General features: G+C 40.5%; 1 protein-coding gene across 9 annotated transcripts in view; it reads right to left on the minus strand.

The window, feature by feature from the left end:
* map2 (microtubule-associated protein 2) overlaps positions 1-18,088 on the minus strand; it is a 150,740-nt gene that overhangs the window by 58,465 nt on the left and 74,187 nt on the right. For all 9 annotated transcript variants that reach the window (XM_074694331.1, XM_074694330.1, XM_074694328.1 and 6 more), the window contains exon 4: positions 6,470-6,724. In XM_074694331.1, the coding sequence (XP_074550432.1) occupies positions 6,470-6,665 (196 nt within the window). In that variant the 5' untranslated portion in view covers positions 6,666-6,724. The remainder of the gene's footprint in view (positions 1-6,469; positions 6,725-18,088) is intronic.

The following is an 18,088-nucleotide window of genomic DNA, read 5'->3' on the forward strand; positions in this document are numbered from 1 at the left end:
AACGGACATGAACACAGCATTGTGAGATTATTTAATGAAGAATAGATATGTTAAATTTAAATAAATATATATACATTATTATTAAACAAATTAGTATTTTTTACCCCATAAACACAGAAAAGTAGTGAAAATTGTTACCGTTGAGTACCAGTATTAATTGCCAGGTACCAGGTTTCAGTACTGTATTGTTTCAGATGTGAAAGGTACCCATCCCTAGTTATGAAAGCTTGCTATGGCACAAAAAGTGTGGTAAATAGCAATAGCGGGGGAAAAATGTGGGTTTTTTTTCTTCGATTTTCAATTGTCCCCCTGAAAAATCTTGAATGAATTGATAAAATGGATTTATTGCCCAGGCCTAAAATCAAGCCAAAAGCAGAAATAAACAGGTTTACAGCCTTGTACAAAAAATGTTTCCCATCTGAATCCCTAATTTCTCTAACTGCAGGCACTGTACAAGCGGGGATATTTTTCTCCAACTTGGTATTTTAAAACATGCAAAGATTTCAAGTCCACCCTATCAGAGGCACAGCTCAGCTCATGTGACTAAGAGGTGTCCTTTAGCTGTTAGTGTGGAGACTGACCACGTCAGATGTTTGCTTCAAAACTGGTACAGAAACAGACGAGTGACGTCACAGTGACTACATTTACGGGGCTAGCCAATCAGAGAGAGGGAGGTTTGTGGGGAGGGGAGCCTTAAAGAGACAGCAGCTAAAAAAAGAGTTTCAGCATACTCCCTCTTTAAACTGCGATTGGTGTCAAACAATTTTGTGCAATCTTCAGGTTAGTATCCAGCAGTCACTCTATCAACGGCAGATAGTAAAGGAAGAATTTGCCATGTGTAAAAAGGAAAAAAAAAAAAGAAAGAAAGAGAACGTGGCTATATGATAACAAGGTTAAGCATCAAGTTACTCAAATACTTTTTCATACTACAGGAAAAGTGATGGTACAAAGAAAAAGACTTCTACTTTATGTGTAAAAAGAAAAAATAAGATTTTGCATTAAAATAATTGTTTGAGCAAAAAATCTTGGGATTCTTGCCTTGTGTGGTCATTCTTTTGCAAAATTCTGCTTTGGAGGCAAAAAAAGAGCGATTCAAACAACATGAAAACTTACCCAGTCACTGACACAGACTCAAGCTGATGCAAAATCATTTATACAACACAAGGACGTCCTTAACTAATGCCAAAATAAGCTCAGAGACCCTCTCTTTTTCTATTAACTCCCTCTGTTTCTTCCACTCTCTCCATCTCTAAACTTGACCACTTCCAGCATGGCTGACTGGCTTTTTCAACTTCGTCTCAAAGGAAAGTCAAGAGGGCAATTTCGTGCTTGGATAGTTCTCGTTGTGTCTGAAGAGCTTTTCACAGGGAGCAAGAGCTCACCGAGTGCCAGCATCAGCCCTTCTGTCACCCATCCCGCCCCACTCACCCACCCCCACCCCCCACCCTGCCCTGCTGTGGAGTAAAGCTAATGTACGCTGACAAGATGCTCTGCAGACAACAAAACACGGCTTGTTACACAGGATGTCATTTCAATGCACATGATTAGAAAAATTGTCTAGTCTGGCCAAATTTGACCCTATCAGGGTCTGTAAAAGATTTAAGACAATTTTCTATTAGAACATTCTTTTATGACGGTGACGTCATGGCATCTTGGTTGAAAGACACACTGTCTGTTAAACTCAAGATCTCCTGAGGATGACACATTTGATGCTGACCGGTAATCTTCTTCAGAGCCTCTCAGCTCAACCCCCTCGTGAGGAATGATGCATTAAGAGAATTTACACCACATATGAGTCAGTCCCTTTTATATTTAAATGCTGAGATAGAGCTAAAACCCCTGACTTTACCTTCTGTTTTCTTGATGATGTCAGTCTGAAGCCTTTACTTTGAAGTTGAAAGGAGGCTATATACAGCTTTTATGTCTTTGATACGGGCTAACAAAGACCCAGAGGAACAGATTACGACTTGACTGTAGCTGATTATGTTAGCCCACTGAGTAAAAGGAAGAAATTTAAGGAAGAAATATGACAAACTGCCGGACTGACAATAGGACATCTCAATGAAAGGGGGGTTTAAATGTAGAGCTGGGCCCATATTCATAAAGCCCTGTTATCAACAAGCAGTCTGGTTTGGTACAGGTTGGCTTGGGAAGCCTGGTCCTTCCACAACCAACCCCCCTCAAAAAACGTCTCCTGTTTGAGTCACTAATTTTACTACCGGCTCCCACTGTACGGGGGGTGAGTTTTTTTTCAATTCATTCAGATGATATTAAGATCGCGAGCTCCCCCAATAAGAGGCGCAGCTGAGGATCACGTGAAGGCCAGCACCCTATGGCTGTAGGCGAAGACCTTGCCACTACCAATATGGCCGCTATAGCTGATGTGCTTCATTTTTCCGTTTCAGAAACAGATGGGTGACGTCGGCGAGACTACGTCCAAGTTTAATACAGTCTATGGGTGGAGGGTGTGTAAGCTGGATGCTAATAGCCGTGTCAGCTACACAAAACCATGACACAGCACGACACAGTGTACCTCGCCAATAAATCCAACAAAGAAGAAAAATGCAACATAGTAACCTAAGAGCAACGATAGAGACATACAGCAATTAATCTTCTTTGTGGTTTCCATGTGGCTCTTTGTTACAAAGAATAAACAAGCTTTGTTGCTGCAGCTGTAGCATGATAAGTGACGATTCTTTCAAGCAATCAACAGTTTGCAGTGTTGTAGCTGTACCTCCACTAGAGATGGGTATCTTTTACATTTGAAATGATACGGTGCACATGCTTGGTACCTGGCAATCGGTATCGTTACTCGATACCGAAACAAATATAAATTTGTTTCATAATGATATCTCAATTTTTTCCATTTCAACATATTTATTCTTCAATACTTACTTTCAATGCTGTGTCTATGTCCAGCATGGAAATTCGCCTACTCTTCTACTCCCTCACAGTCACAAGGATGCATTTAGGTACCTACTCATGGAACTTTTTAATTTTACATGAATCTGTACCTGGTACTTTTGACTGAATTTGGTCCTAAAGTACCTAACTTGGTGCCCATCCTTAACCTCCACCTTAACAGAAGGGTCCCAAAAAGTGGGACGGTTTGTCTCTGTTATTTGGGAATCTGTTCCCAGATGAATGGGAATGCCAAATAATGCATGCCGTATTGAGACAAACCAAACTGAACCGCTTGGTGGAAACTGGGGTTTAAGAGTCCTCTCAGAGAGCTTCTAACTCAGGTTAAAAACTCCTAGCAAGAAGTCTTAGCTTGAGAGTAATTCAAGAAGTTTCTGAGAGCAGCTCTGAGTGAGGAGGAGACAGAAACTTCCTTAACTTAACTATCTTAGTGAGGAGGTGTGGTTGACCGTATTGATAGGTATGACACAGTCTCCTAAAAGCTGTGATTGGTTGGTACAAAAAGGGAAAAAGATGATGGAAAAAGGAAATGCGCTCTGCTTTCCCTCGGATGAATGGACAATAAAATCAAAAGATCGTATAAATTGGATTGTACTAAAAAACGTGTCATGGTGATATCAATTTTATATCATGATGATGGAACTCAGCAGAATTAGATTAATTGTGACTCAGCTTCAAAATGTTTCAACCTCCTCATTCACACACCAATTACATTGATTTGCTTATTGTTATGTACATGCTGGTAATTTTACCACTTAATGCGCCTGATACTAATGGTGGATGAAGACTCAGCTGTCAGCACTTCCTGTGATGCCTGGCGTCCTCTTTAGAAAAAGTGCTTTATTTTGGTAGAACAACTGTTAAAAAAAAAAAAAAACCTTAGAAAGCCCAACTGGACACAGAGCAGAGCCTGCTCGTGGAGAAGAATCAAAGAGTATTAGGAGGGAAATTGGGATTACATCACAAGGGAAGGGGCAGCTTGTAGCCCAACAAATCAATGTGTCATTCCCTTTCCGTCAGAGATTGCAGCACAGAGCAGTTGTTGTAGGCTAACACTAAGGCTAAAGCTGATGACATTGCTTTCTTTCATTTTTGTATTCCTAAGAATGTTGTAGAATGTCATATGCTCCTATACTGGACTGTTCAGAGGGTGGATCAGCAGCTAAAAGCTGTCACAGGTAGGGATGGGTACCGAATTAGGTACTTTTATAGGCACCGACAGAATTCTGTTAAAAGTACCAGGTACTGATTCACATAAAATCAAAAGGTACCATGTTTAGGTACCTAAATGCATCCTTGTGACTATGAGAAGGTGGAAGAGCAGGTGATTTTTCGTGAAGAATGAATATTAGTATTAAATGGAAAATGTTCTTTTTTATCATTTCATTATTAAACATATTGATATTTTTTACCACATCAACACAAAAAAGTACAGAAAATTGGTACTGGCGAATACCAATACCAGTACCGGTGCCAGGTACCGGCAATCGGTACCGTATTGTTACAAATGTGAAAGGTACCCATCCCTAGTCACAGGTAGCTGACACTTTACGTGTTGTGAAAGTTCAATACCATTATCGCCACTCTGAGGCTTCTTAAAGTCCTCCTCCCTCCTCCCAACAGTTTTTCACCTTGGGAGCTCTCTTGAGGCCTGAGACACTTTGTGAATAACTTTCATCTTACTAAGGGAAAATTCCAAAAAAAAGTTGTACAGTACCTCAAATTCAACAATATTTTTGAAGAATAAAATCACTGAGAGCTACTTTTAGCCTCAGGGTGCTTCATGAATACAGGCTCGGGTTCTTTTCTCCAACATCTCCAACAAAACATCGGCAACAAGAAGCAACTCTGAAACGCACAATTTCACTCTCCTACTATCGGTGTCAGTGAAGGCATCACAATAGGAAGATGATAGGTTCAATCATTTCTATCAACACACGCTGAATGGTCTCGTCTGTGGCAAGCTAGAGAAGAAAAGAACAAAAACCCCGGTAGAGTCGACTGTGGAGGAGCCATTTTGGTAGCAGTGCTACATTTTTGCTCTCGTCTCCAGGGGGCCTTCAGAGACAGATTTTAAGGTGGTAATTATAGCCTGGTTAATAACAGTATGCAGTTTTTGTGATCACTCAGAGTGCTGCAAACCCACACAGATAACAGACAAGGCCCCCAGAACCACACACCAACACACAAATGATGTAAAAAGACAAAGACACAGCTGAGACGAGCACTTAGAGTCACAGATGCACAGACGCAAAGACACATTTGGGAAAAAAAAATTTGCAAACATAGATTTGCATCTATCTCACCCAATGTTAAACCACCATTTACCATAATTGAAGTTATGCCCTGGCTCCCATGAGGATTCTAAATGGTTAAACTGCTCTAAAGACATCAAATGAGCCACATTTGCACTAGTATTTATGGCAGTGGAAAGAAGATCTGATCATTTCACAAACACATTCACTTCTTCTGCATTTTTCCAAGGTTAATTTGAAATCTAAACAAGTAAGGAATTAGCTATGAACTAATGTAAACCCACTTCTCACTTTTTGAGCAACATTCACCTGAAAAGTCAAGGAAAATGTCTTAATCCTGATATCAAAAGTCGAAAATGAGGCCTGAATTTTCTTTGAGAGAGTAAGGGGTTAGAAAAAATCTACTTGTTTACTTTCTTGTACTGAGACATTAAGTTAATACTTCTTTTTTTGGTAGGGCTGGAGTGGTATGCTTTTCTCTCAATTCAATATTTTTAACAATTTCTGGAGTGCGGATTTGATTTAAATTGAGAATCTTCTATATTTGCGATTTTTAGTTTGCTTTTTTTAAACACCAAACCAAGTGAAAGAGTTGGATGATGATGATGATATCTACAGACTATATTAGGAGCCATATTTTCCCCAAAGATAATCAAATGTGGGTCAGTTTTGGGGATTTTTTTCCAACCCAGCTTACAAACAAAGACTGAAATGAAGGATTCCAATTTAAAAAAAAGAAGGAATAAAAAAAATTAAGATTTAAAATTGTTTAACCACAAATTTAGGTACTTTGATTTTTTTTCTCTCACTCTTATTTCTTGAGCATATTTTTTTAATCACTTTCAGTGACTTTCAGACATTTTTGTCTTTCAGTTAAGATTTTCAATGATTTTCATGTTATACTGCCTCATATTGAGTCAGATTAGAATTTTCTACTAAAAATAAGTATGAACACCTGCTAAGATTTTTTTTTCTCATCGTAGAGGTCAGACTATTTCTACAGGTGCCTCAGCTACAACCTTGAAACCCAACACTACTAGCCTTATTCTGCTGAATGCCATCAAAGTAAAATGTTTGAGACGCTCTGATAATTTTTTATTCTTAAAATTATTATTATCAAAAAGCAGCCCTTTTAGTTCAACATTTCTTCCTGCATAAGATTTAATTAAAAAAAATTCTAGACAACTTCCTTGAGAACTAGCTTCCCCCAGAACTGAAAGTACATCAGTATAATAAGAATGTAAAATAAGACACAGATTGAGTTAGAAAAAAAAAAAAAAAAAACATCTTACCTGCAGTTACAGCATGAGCTCCAGTTAGCTCACCGTTGAAGCCGTTCTCCCTGGTGGGGTAAGGTGTGTGGGTCGCTCCAGGCTGCTGACAGGTCCTAAAGTTGGAGGAGGAGAAGCCGTTGGCTCCGGTAGGCTCCTGTCCACCCGATGGGTCCCACTGGGGGGCACTATCTTCTTGCTGCCGGCTGTCTGCCATGCTGGTGCTTGCAAGCAGCAGGGGGGAGGGTGGGCAAGGGGTGGGATCTCTCTGTCTATCTGAAAGGAGGAGAAGAAGCAGGGATGGTCAAAACTTAGCAGGTCAGTGTTATTAAGTGCACTGGCAGCAATGTTTCATAGAGAGGAAAGAACCAGAGGCTGTGGGACACGCTGTATCAGTCACATCCACAAATCGGTTTCTGTTGGTAGTAATCCCTGCGGCTTTGCTGAGCTTCACTGTCAACAATCCTGAAAGTGCATCTGTGCTTGCGTGAGTCAGTGTGTGGAAGGGTGAAATTCTGTCCTTGGATGTTACAGGGCAGGTGACAGCCACTGGATTAAACCCTATTGATTTTGATTTTGTGTGTGTGGAGTCATATAAATCACAAACAGCTGAAGATGGACTCAGCAGGTCTTAGTCTTGTGTGTCTCATACTGGGGTGTGTGATGTCAGGTGGGCTCTGATCAATTTGACCAATGCAACATTAAACAGATTTGACATTTGTTTCAACAGCGTTGTTCTATTTCCTATCTGATGAAATCTATGTGAGTATTCTCAAACCCCAGTGGAGAGGAGGGAGTTGTATTGGTCAAAAAGCTGCTTTCTCTTTTTCGACCATCAGCATATGCCTGCTATAGGGTTTACATAACCTGTAAATCAAATCTCATGCTGAGTGTGAAAAATTGATCAGAACATCAACAAGAGGAGATCAGGCAGAAGCAACAAGAAAGTAATACTGATCAGCGAAGCAGTAAACTGTCATAATCTGTTACACAGTATTGGTGAGAATTGGTAAGTGTTTTCTTTTAATTGTGTCTCTATAGTGCACCCTGGTACCGCCATAGCTTTACATGATTCACAGCTTAAAAACAATCCCTGTTTTTCTCACACTGATGCTTTGGAAAGTCCTAATTTAAACATCTGTCTTAAATGTTTCATTTAAGCTTCTGTCTCTTTAAGGCTACCTGCTCCAGACCCCCTTGCCTCTGATTGGCCAGCCCTCAGGAAGCATGTGGGGACAGAGCCATGGGCAGACCTTGATGTTTGGAGTCTGCCATTCTAAAGTGTCATGAACTAGTAACGCTTACTGACTGACCTTATCATTTCAGGAAGTCTCATGACATTCTTGAGCTAATTTCAGATTTTTCATTTAGGACTGTTTTCATCAGTTTACAGACAGATTCAAGGATTTCTACCCCATATGAATATGTAGGGGTTAGAAAATCTGCACCCATTTATTAAAGACACCAAGCGCAGACACCAGCCTGGGTGTAAGGTTTGACGGTCACCTCACCTTGACGCCCACATTAAATATATCTACAAGAACTCTTTTTACCACCTAAGGAACATTGTAAAACTTCATCCCATGCTCAGTATGTCAGATGCCAAAAAAAAACTCTTCCACGCCTCTTTCTCCTCAAGGCAGAACTACTGCAACACACTCCTCATCAAGACTCCTAGGAAGATCCTTCAAAAGCTTCAATGCATCCAAAACAGCGCTGCTAGGATCCTGGTTTGGGTGCAGAAGTATGACCTTATCACACCCACCCTTCACTCCTGACTGACAATCCTGGCTTCCTGTCTCATTCAGGATTCAATACAAAGGCTGTTTTCCAAACCGCCAACTACATTATACATGTGAATGCAGTATGTAGTACCTACCTACTGCTTTTGCATGTAGTAAGTAGAATGACTGTTCTGTTGGGTCTGCTTTGTAGTAAGCTACTCTGGTTTCCAGTCTCGGAAGGCAGAGTCACAGATGATGTTTTTGTTTTTTTTTGCCTTTAATATAAATATAGAAAACAATCTATGGGTACATCTCGGCATTTTGTTATTTTGTTGATCATATCATACCAGAATCATCATTCTTGATTTCTAATCTTACACCAAAAGTTATACTATTGACTGAAATAAATCTCTATCTTTATTTTTAAAGCTGATGAAAAAAACACTTCCACATAGTCAACATATGGTTGAAAGGGTGTAATTAGTCTTTTATATGGGCTTTAATGGATTTGTAGAAGTAAACGTTTTTTTTTTTTCAACCAGAAGTGACCAGATTTACTGGTGTTTCTTTCTCATCATTTTACTTCTATTTCACAGACCATAGAACGTTAGTGATGTTGTGTTGTAGTTGTAGTGCTGACACATTCCACTAGATGGCAGTAATTCACCAAAACCTGCCACCCTCATAGACAAACAGTGTTAGCTCTGTGCTTTATGGGAAACAGTATGCAAGGTAGACTGGTCCGTTGCATACTGAGGATTTTTCCTGGATCAGAATAATATCCGGGATTTTTTGGCATACTGCAGATTTTGCAAGTTTTCGCATACTGACTACAATGTACTAAATTTCGGCCAAAATAGTCGGCACCGCTAGTGTGGTAGGCGGTTTGGAAAACAGCCAAAATCCCATGTCTAATACATCACTGCATCCACGGGAAAAGCCCACACCACAAACCTTGTCACGCCTCAGCTCTTGGAAGAACTACCCCCTTCAGCCTCCCAGGATTAAGCTCTGTACCATGGGATATCAGCCTTTGGCTCAGCCGCCCCTCGAATACCCTCCCTGACCACCTGAGGGCTCTACAAACAGCTGACTCCTTTGAGTCCTTGAAAGCTTTTAATTTATTTTTCATCTTTTTTTTTTTACTCCATATCACTTTGAGATCTTGTGATGAAAAGTGCTTTAAAAATAACATTTATTATTATTATCTTTATTATTATTATTGTTATTATTATTATTTATCATAATTGAATGCAATGTACCCCCTCTTTAACTCAGGTTTTTTCCACTTTCTTAGGTAACTTGGTTTTAGCTTAATACACTTAATAGATATAGAAATAAATAGAAATGAGCACATTTTTAATAGTGACCTGTTCTGCTGTTTTTTCTTGCTAATGACACAGACATTTGTACATAGCTCTTATTTAAGGCCGTTTAAGTCCCACAATAACAGTAACCTTCTCACTCACTCTGCTTTTGTTAGAAAGGAAAACTATTGTGAGCCCCCGAGCAAACACAATGACAAACCTCTTTCTAAAGGATTTCATGGTTTTGTTTTTTATCAGGGAGGCTGAGGCCGGCTGTACTGTACTTCAAGCGTTTGCTGAGCAGCCTGTGTAGTTGTGCATAGCGGGATGTGTGAAGAAGCAATTTGTCATTTAGCCCTGCAGTCCACAGGGACCCAGAGACACAGAGAAAGAGTGCTGGAGAAAACAGGAGTCAATAACTGCAGCCTGGAACCACCATACCGCTACAGTGAGCACTAGTCACTGCATTCACTACATTAAACCAACTACTCACTGTCACTGCACAGCTGGCGACGCAGCAGGCTGAAAAAGAGTACAATGAAGGAAATAATGAAGAATAGTGTTTCCAAACAGGAGGTGAATCACTTCTGTTCGACCAATGGTTATGTCATACCCCCTATGTCCTTGGGGTGGGCAGCCCGGGTTCAAGTCTGATTTGTGGCTCTTTGTCCCTCCCCATCCTCTCTCCCCAGATTCATGCACTATCAACTGTCCTGCCTCTCTGCAAGCATAAGACTACAAAGATAGACTGGTATTGGGTTTTTTTATGGCCGAATCTTATTATCAGTAGTAAAGGGAGCTGACAACCAATATTTGGGGCTGATGTTCATTTGCAGTAACGGTGAAAATACTGGCATCAAAATTTGGGATAATACAAACTTCAACACTTAACATTGTTTAAATTCCTTTAATTCCGGCTCCCAGGCGCGGCACCTGTTTTATTAAGTTAAATAAAACATTGAAAAAAATAATAATAATAATAAAAAATATTGGCCCTATCCTATAAGATAACATAAATAAAATAAAAAAAACATACAAATAAGACCTGGCCAAGACAGGCAGCACCAAAGCCACAAAGTTACAGGCAGGGAACACATAAGAGACAAAGCACAGACAACAAAACTCAAGATTGTGGATTAAAATCTATGAGTCATTCAAACAGCCAAGCCCAAACATCGACATCTGACAGCATCTGCTCCATCCATTTCTTTCATTTTAGATTTAAAAACATTAGAGGACACCAGCTCCTTAAGCTTTAAGTCATCCTGCAACAGATTCCAAGCTGAGGATGCAGAGCACCCCAAGTCCCCAATTTCTGTCCAAGCATTTGTAACAGAAGCATGAAAAGGTCCTGAGGACACGAAAAAGTAATGTCAAATAAATAGTAGTGGAGCAGTTTAAAAAATGACCTAATGGATGAAGGTGTGCCTGCATGTAAGCCTCTGGATTGCCTGAACAGGCCGTCCAACCCCAGAGTACAACTTACAATGGTGAGTCAGAAGTTTACCATCTGTTATGAACCTCAAGCAGGCAGTATTAACCATATGTAGACATAATGCAGGAAGCGTGCATGTTCAAAAGATCACCATAATCTAAAACAGGATATAAAGTTGCAGCAACAAGCTTATTTACATTAAAAAAGAAAACACAACTGGTTTCTAAAATAAAAAGTTTTAGCCTCAGCACACAGGACTTAAGATTTAAAGAGTTGTCAACCAATATACCCTGTTATTTGTAACAGTGTACAACCTCAACTTCCTTTCAATCATCAGCACAGGAACAATTTGTAACCTGGTCTTTGATCTGGTTAAAAACACAAGCTTGGTCTTATCTGCATCCCAGACAAGTTTCACTCCCTGCTGTGTATTTTAAAGGACCACAAAGGCACTTTGCAAATGTTAAACTTCTTGTACAATAGATGCAGTGCAGCAGTACACAAAGGTGTCATCAGCATAAGAGTGTCATGTAACATTTGACACATTTTAACCAAGATTATTTACATAAATGGTAAATAAAAGTGGACCCAATACACAGCCCTGTGGCACACCTTTGAGGACAGATATAATATATGAGCAAACATCAAGCCCCCCCTGATCCTACGTTTTTTTTTTTCCTTAATACTTTGCTGTGATGAAGTTTCATTCAGCAAATGATCAGAGAAACTAGAACTTGAACTTGAAAGTTATGAAAAAAGCTTCCTGGTGTCACTTCAGGTGTAGAAAGAAGAAGAAGACATAGACATGCAAAATGACAATAATATCAGCATCTACTCATCCACATTGAATCGACAGAATAGCCCTTTGTCAACACAGAAGCCTCCAAACGTAGCCCGGTATACGCTTTGAAACGACACAGACCACATGCCCTGTGATTGGTTCGCTGAATGTGATGGTGCTTCTGGGATTCACTACAATATTTATTTTTCCAGTGTCTCATCTCCATTCTTCCTTGTTTAAGCTGCTGTGCGACACATGACAACATATAACAGCTTTAATATAACCTGATATGTTCAAAACCAACCAACCCTGAAAAAAAAACAAGTGGGACGTAAAACGGGCCCTCAGATTAAATCATACAGACCACACTGCCCTTGCGCTTTTTGGAGGAGTATTGCAGAAAGAAGTAGACACATCAATGCAGAAGTATGTAGGGCATGTCTCTATCAGCCACTGCAGTGTAGGGTCAGGGCTGTATATTGGCAAGTATCAGGAAGACAATATTTTTACATCTCATCAGCCATTATTTAGCTAAAGAACCTGAGAATAGACTGAGACAAGGTGAAATATCATGGTTAAGAACAGTATTTTAAGACCTTCTTCATCATGTTGGATTGATTGTTGTAAATCTAACAAGGAAAGAAAGAAAACGTTGGGCACCACTGCAGCTTGCAACAGCTCAAAAAAGCGTTAAACAGTCTTAAAGTGCAGCACAGAACTGAATATAATATGGCGTCCGTTAGCCCTTGAAGCCTAAAGGGATCAGAGTCAGGAGTCAATGGAGCTTAGCATGACTCATCTCTGAGGGGAACATCAGTGTGAATGAAGCCTCTACAGAGACTCCAAACAAACAGAGCAGCCTCCTTACAAAACACTTCCCCCCTGTTTCTGTCCAAGAGACAGAGCAGAATATTTAGCATCACCCGGAGCTTGTTCAACCACTGTGTCCCTGCCGTAGCCCCCGCCGAAGAGCACTCTCAGTATTAAAAATCATAAAACACAGAGATGAGACTGTCCTGATGCTGCCTGTCTCAGTGTGAGAGTGAAGGTCACATTGAGCTCCGTGGCTGATTTCCAGACTGAATCAGGGTGTCGGTGATAACTCATGGAGGGAGAAGGAAGTGTGGCCAGGCTTCCTGAGAAGCCTGTTTAAATGCAGGGGATCTGTATTCTAGGGAAAAAGGATGCTGCATGTGTGGATTAAACAGCGCCACCTGCTGAGTTAAAGCCTGAAAATGAAGTTGCTCTGATTTATCAAATTAGGAAAACTTAGCATGCTCCATTTGATGATTAGAAAGTTTCCTCAGCGTAAAGTGAAACTAGGGCTGTGTTCCAATTCGATGTCTCATCCATGCTTATAAACATGCCACATGGTATGTATCTGTAAAACTGTACTAATTGAATGTAAAATAAAAGTAACAAGAGGACAAACTTTATGGGATGAGTGCAGATGGATGATAATGCAGAGATCTTTAAAAGTCCTGTTAAGTTTGGTTTGATGGAGGATGTCAAAGGCTAATAATTTCAGCTTAAAGGAAATTGGACAATCTACACCATCCAAATATAATAATGCCCTCATATCTTTGTATCCCTATAGAACTGAGACTGTATTACATGGTGATACGATAGAGTTCGACGTCAGACGTCTCAGTGGACTGCAGGTCTGTTGCATTTGGCAAAAAGCCTGTGGCCCTTAGCCAGGAGGACAGTTAATGCTCTAAGTTTTTTGCTCTGTGCCAGAGAAGGATGGAGCTGAATAGTGAGCAGATGAGCCGGACACTGCTGATGGAGGAGAGCTCAGTTAGCGTGAGAGTACCCTCGAGACAAACTATTTCACACTTATTCTCACGTTTTTATTGCACGGTGCCTCGCTCTTCTCTGGCCCTTATGTATGATTCACACCCACAACCTAATTGTCACTATTTCATAGTTGAATCACACTGTGTTCTCATACTACTGTGGGTGTTTTTAATAACCTGGGGCATTTCTTCTCTCTGAAATAACCTATTTCATCACAAGTTAGAAGTGAGTTACTGCACTTTGTTTTACATTTATCTTACTGCATTTACAAATGACTTCTGTTGACCTGTAACAGCTTTAAAGACTTAAACCTTGAAGAAAAAGGAAACTATTTTCTGACACTAGTGGTTTAGAAAGTCTTTATTTCAGCCCCCATCTGTAACACTTCATTCTAGCTTCTGTCTCTTTGAGGCTCCCCACTGAACAAGCCCCCTTCTCTCTGATTGGCCAGCCTTCTTGAGTTGAGGTATGTCAGGGGCAGACCTTGGTGTCTGAAGCCCTCCCCTCTGATGTGCCAATGTGTAATTAACAACGGATCCATATGTCATGACCTCAATATTTTAGCAAGTCTTGAAGATATCTCCTAAAGATCTCCTGCTGATTTTAGAAAACAACATTTTGAGCAGTTTGAAGATGGATTTAGGGAGTTCTACGACATACAAATATGTAACGGTTTAAGAATCTGCACGCATTTAATAGAACATTAAGTCTTTTTACTTTACTTTATCAATATTAACCCCTTGATGCCTGTTGTCGCAACTTTGCAACATACCCAGCCAGGTCTTGATGCAGCCAAAATGACCTTTGTATGTCATTAATGACTTACAAAAAGTGTCATTTGTAACAGGCTTTGTGCTTGTAGCATGTTCTTTGTGTTTATAGCATTGTTGCTAGGCATGGAACCAAGCTGGTTATGTCATCATTGATATTTTTTACCATTTTTGCTCCTGTGTTTGTCTGGAGATCCTACATGTAACAATGGCTGCATTTTTTACATGTGAAATCAGCTGTTAGCAGCATGTCAATGCTAACTGGTGCAAGGCCAGATGTTTCCCCAGGAGGAGGAGGTGAGGACGACGTGCTGGTTCTCAGGTGTGAGCTAAGAGGTGACGACAATGACCTGTCCTTCCATCCATTGTTATTGGGAACACAAGATCTATCTTCAATACAATGGATGAGCTGGCCATGCTAACCCAGCAACAGAGGGAATACCAGAGGGCAGAGTAGCATCATGCTATTCACAGACATGGCTAACAGAGCTAACACCAGACACCAACACCACATTGGAAGAATTTCACCTGCTGTGAGCAGACAGGATCTAGGAGACAGAGATGGAGCATGACTGAAGAAGCTCAGTCCTGGACCCTGTGGAGGTGGAGACTGGCTGAACTGGAGAATGACGAACAAGCTGTCAGCATCTATTTTCTCATGGACCTTTTTGAACTTTCTATACACTTTCTTACTTTTGTTTTCTTCATTGCTGCTGTAACTTCTCCCAAATTTCCCCTTGGGGATAAATAAAGTATTATCTATTCTATTCTATTCTATTCTATTCTATTCTATTCTATTCTATTCTATTCTATTCCATTCTATTATGAGCTTCACCCTCATTTAGGAAAAAGCATTTTGGCATTTTGTTTCACTTTGGTTGTGTTTTTCTTCCTCCGTGCTACGTCAACTACAGTAGCTGCTCTGAAGAGCTTTTTCCACTCACAACCATCAACATGCACAGTCACTTGCACACTGCGCACGCCGTGATTGACTTTGTGTAACCACATCTACTTTCCACTCAGATGCGTCTAAAACAACTAAAAAATCAACATGCAGGCAGAGGAAGGGGTTGAGACAGACACAGACACTGACACACATGTATAGAGTCCCAGAGGAGACAATTGAGCAGGAATCCTGTAAAAGTTTACCCTTCTTTTAAGGTGATTGACTTCTGTATTCACATCTTGCGTTTTTATGCCAGTCTTATAAAACTTCCTTTATGGGAACAAGTGTGAAAAAGTTATGTGGAACTGCAAGAATCAGTCTGCATATTCTGAAGTTTCTTTTATGCATTATGACATTATGACCATTCGCTCTCAACTTTTTATCCTTTCTCTGCCCCTGCCCGCCTGGATCTGCTGGGGTGATGAACAGCCAAAACAAAACACGCACGCAAGGACTTGCATCACATTGGCCTTCATATGGCCTCAAAATAGTAGGTGGTTCTGTCTGGCTGAAACAAAAACACAGTCCATTAGGGGAGGAAAAATTTAAATTTTGATTTGGTGCTTTAATGCATTCACCACCTGTCACATAGCAAGAGGAGCCTTAAGTAGAAATGCATGTTTATTCTGAGGCTAAGAGTTTCTATTCCTGACCACATGGCCTGTACTAAAAGGTGAGTTTAAGGTGAGTTGAAGAAAGTTAGAACAGCCCAAAAAGTTTGATGCCAAAGTTGCATTGAAAGTGACTTCAAGAGTGAACAAAGGATCCTGACTGAAGCTTGCAAATGTGTTTGGTTAGCTGATGCTGTAGTTACAGCCAACCAGATAAACACAATGTTTGCTGTTTATTGTGCTGTAGACTTTCTCTGAGTCCTGCTTCGCATTGTTCGGGGGGTTTACGAGCAAATATAAATTATCTAAGCTCAACAAATCATCAAGTAAGAGCTTGCATATATCAGCAAATTGAGGGCTAATTACAGGCTGCTCCCTCAGCATATCCCCTCACAACACAAACTGTAATTAGTATGCAAAATCTTATGTGACACCATGCAGCAATCAGTCATCAGCTGCAGATGGAGTCGGAATTTTCTGGTTCCTCTCTAATAATTTTTCCCCCTGTCAAGTCAGGCTGCTCTCACAATGTGTGTCCAGCTTAGGGAGATGAAACAGGACAGATAAATCATCTCTGAACACATCTCGTGAAAATTCTGCCAAGACAAGGTAATCACAGAGCTAATTAAGTAGTTCTTAAGTCCCCCGCTCTTATCTGCTGCTTCTCATCTTTTGTCTGACTTCTTCACATCCTTTTACCTATAAATCTTACTCCCACACATTATTTCCTCCCACCTCTCTACCTTCCTCCACCTCCTCCAATTCTCCTCCTACTCACTCCCCCTCCTCTCGTCCCTGTTCCTCCTCCTACTCACCCTTCCTCCTCTTCCTCCTCCTCCTCTCATCAGGCTTCATTTTTTTCCCTTCACTCCATTCTTGCTCTCTCCCTCCTACGATCTGGGCACTTTCACACGCCACTGTCTCACTGTGTGTGTGTGTGCGCGTGTGCACGTGTGAGTCACACAGATGCTGCATTGCAGGGCTCTCCTCTCAGGGCCGTCTCACTGCAGGAGGCAGAGAGTAGGAGCTCTGGAATACAAGGAATAATTCTATATAATAGCATATAATTAGCCTGAGTGTCTGTACAGGGTGTGCATGTACGCCTTACATATGTGAGGATGTGGCTCGCATATGTGCCGGGTTTCATGTTCGTGTATACATGAGAAAAAACATGAATATTTGATTACTAATGACTTCTATATACATTAAATTGCATAAATTGCATGGTTTGACTTTCTTCCTGTATTCAAATCATTTCACACTTACTTGCATGTCTTTGGACTTCTGGAAAACTAACAGATAGCCCATGCATGCAGGGAGAGAACATGCAAAGATTTGAACTAGCAACCCTCCAAAGCAGCAGTTGTAATCACTACATCTCTGTGCAAAAACAGAAAACTGTTACCAACACTTCAACATCTTTGCATGTATTAACACTAGGTTGAAACTTATGCATCCACACTCAGGCACACTCTTTTCCAATTTCCGTGTTTATGCTTTGCTACCATAAGCTGCTGACTCCAGCTCAAATTTACTAAGCTTTATCTAACTCCCAGCAAAAAAAGCAATATATATTCAAAAAGGTTGAGTTCCCTCGGAGCCTGAACAGAAAAACTGCAGCCTCCCATGGTTCTGATGTCAAACACTACAATTGCAGTAAATACCCAAAACTCTATGATCTAGCCAGCTGTAGTTTCCATAATAGAGCTGGGAAAAATTGGTCAGCTTTGAGGTGAATGACTGTGATTGCTCTTCACCAAAGAAGGCTGAATTTGCCTTGTGGGTCAGAGTTGAACATCTAGATGGTGTGATACACAGTTCAAGGTTTCTGAACCCTTCTTCTGCTTACATGAAGTGATGTTTATAGATGTCACAGCGCCAAAGGCCCTACATTAGACACTTAACAGGGGACAACAAATGGCCTGAAGCCACATATCCATATGCCCAACCCACCTGTGCAGAGCTTTTATTGACTAACATGAATGTTGATCCATGTCATTGGGTGTCTGACTTCTTAACTTCTTTTCTGTCTACAACATGGGTCTGGAGCTTTATGTGGCTCTTTGACTCATTTACAGTAGCTTCTTTTAGCTTTTGAAAAATAAATGAAACAAGGATTCATTTCTCTTTTTTTTTTCACTGAGGGTATTGATGATTACAGACATTGACATTTAAATCTTGCTTTAAGATTTTAATGAACTACTTATGCATCACATCTGGCAATTAAGTCTGCCACTGCTCTTTCTCACCATTCTGCTTTTAAAAA

This window comes from Halichoeres trimaculatus, unplaced genomic scaffold (assembly GCF_033239565.1).
Source record: "Halichoeres trimaculatus isolate MK-OKI-2021-1 unplaced genomic scaffold, fHalTri1.1 fHalTri1_scaffold_19, whole genome shotgun sequence".
Classification (NCBI taxonomy): Eukaryota; Metazoa; Chordata; class Actinopteri; order Labriformes; family Labridae; genus Halichoeres; species Halichoeres trimaculatus.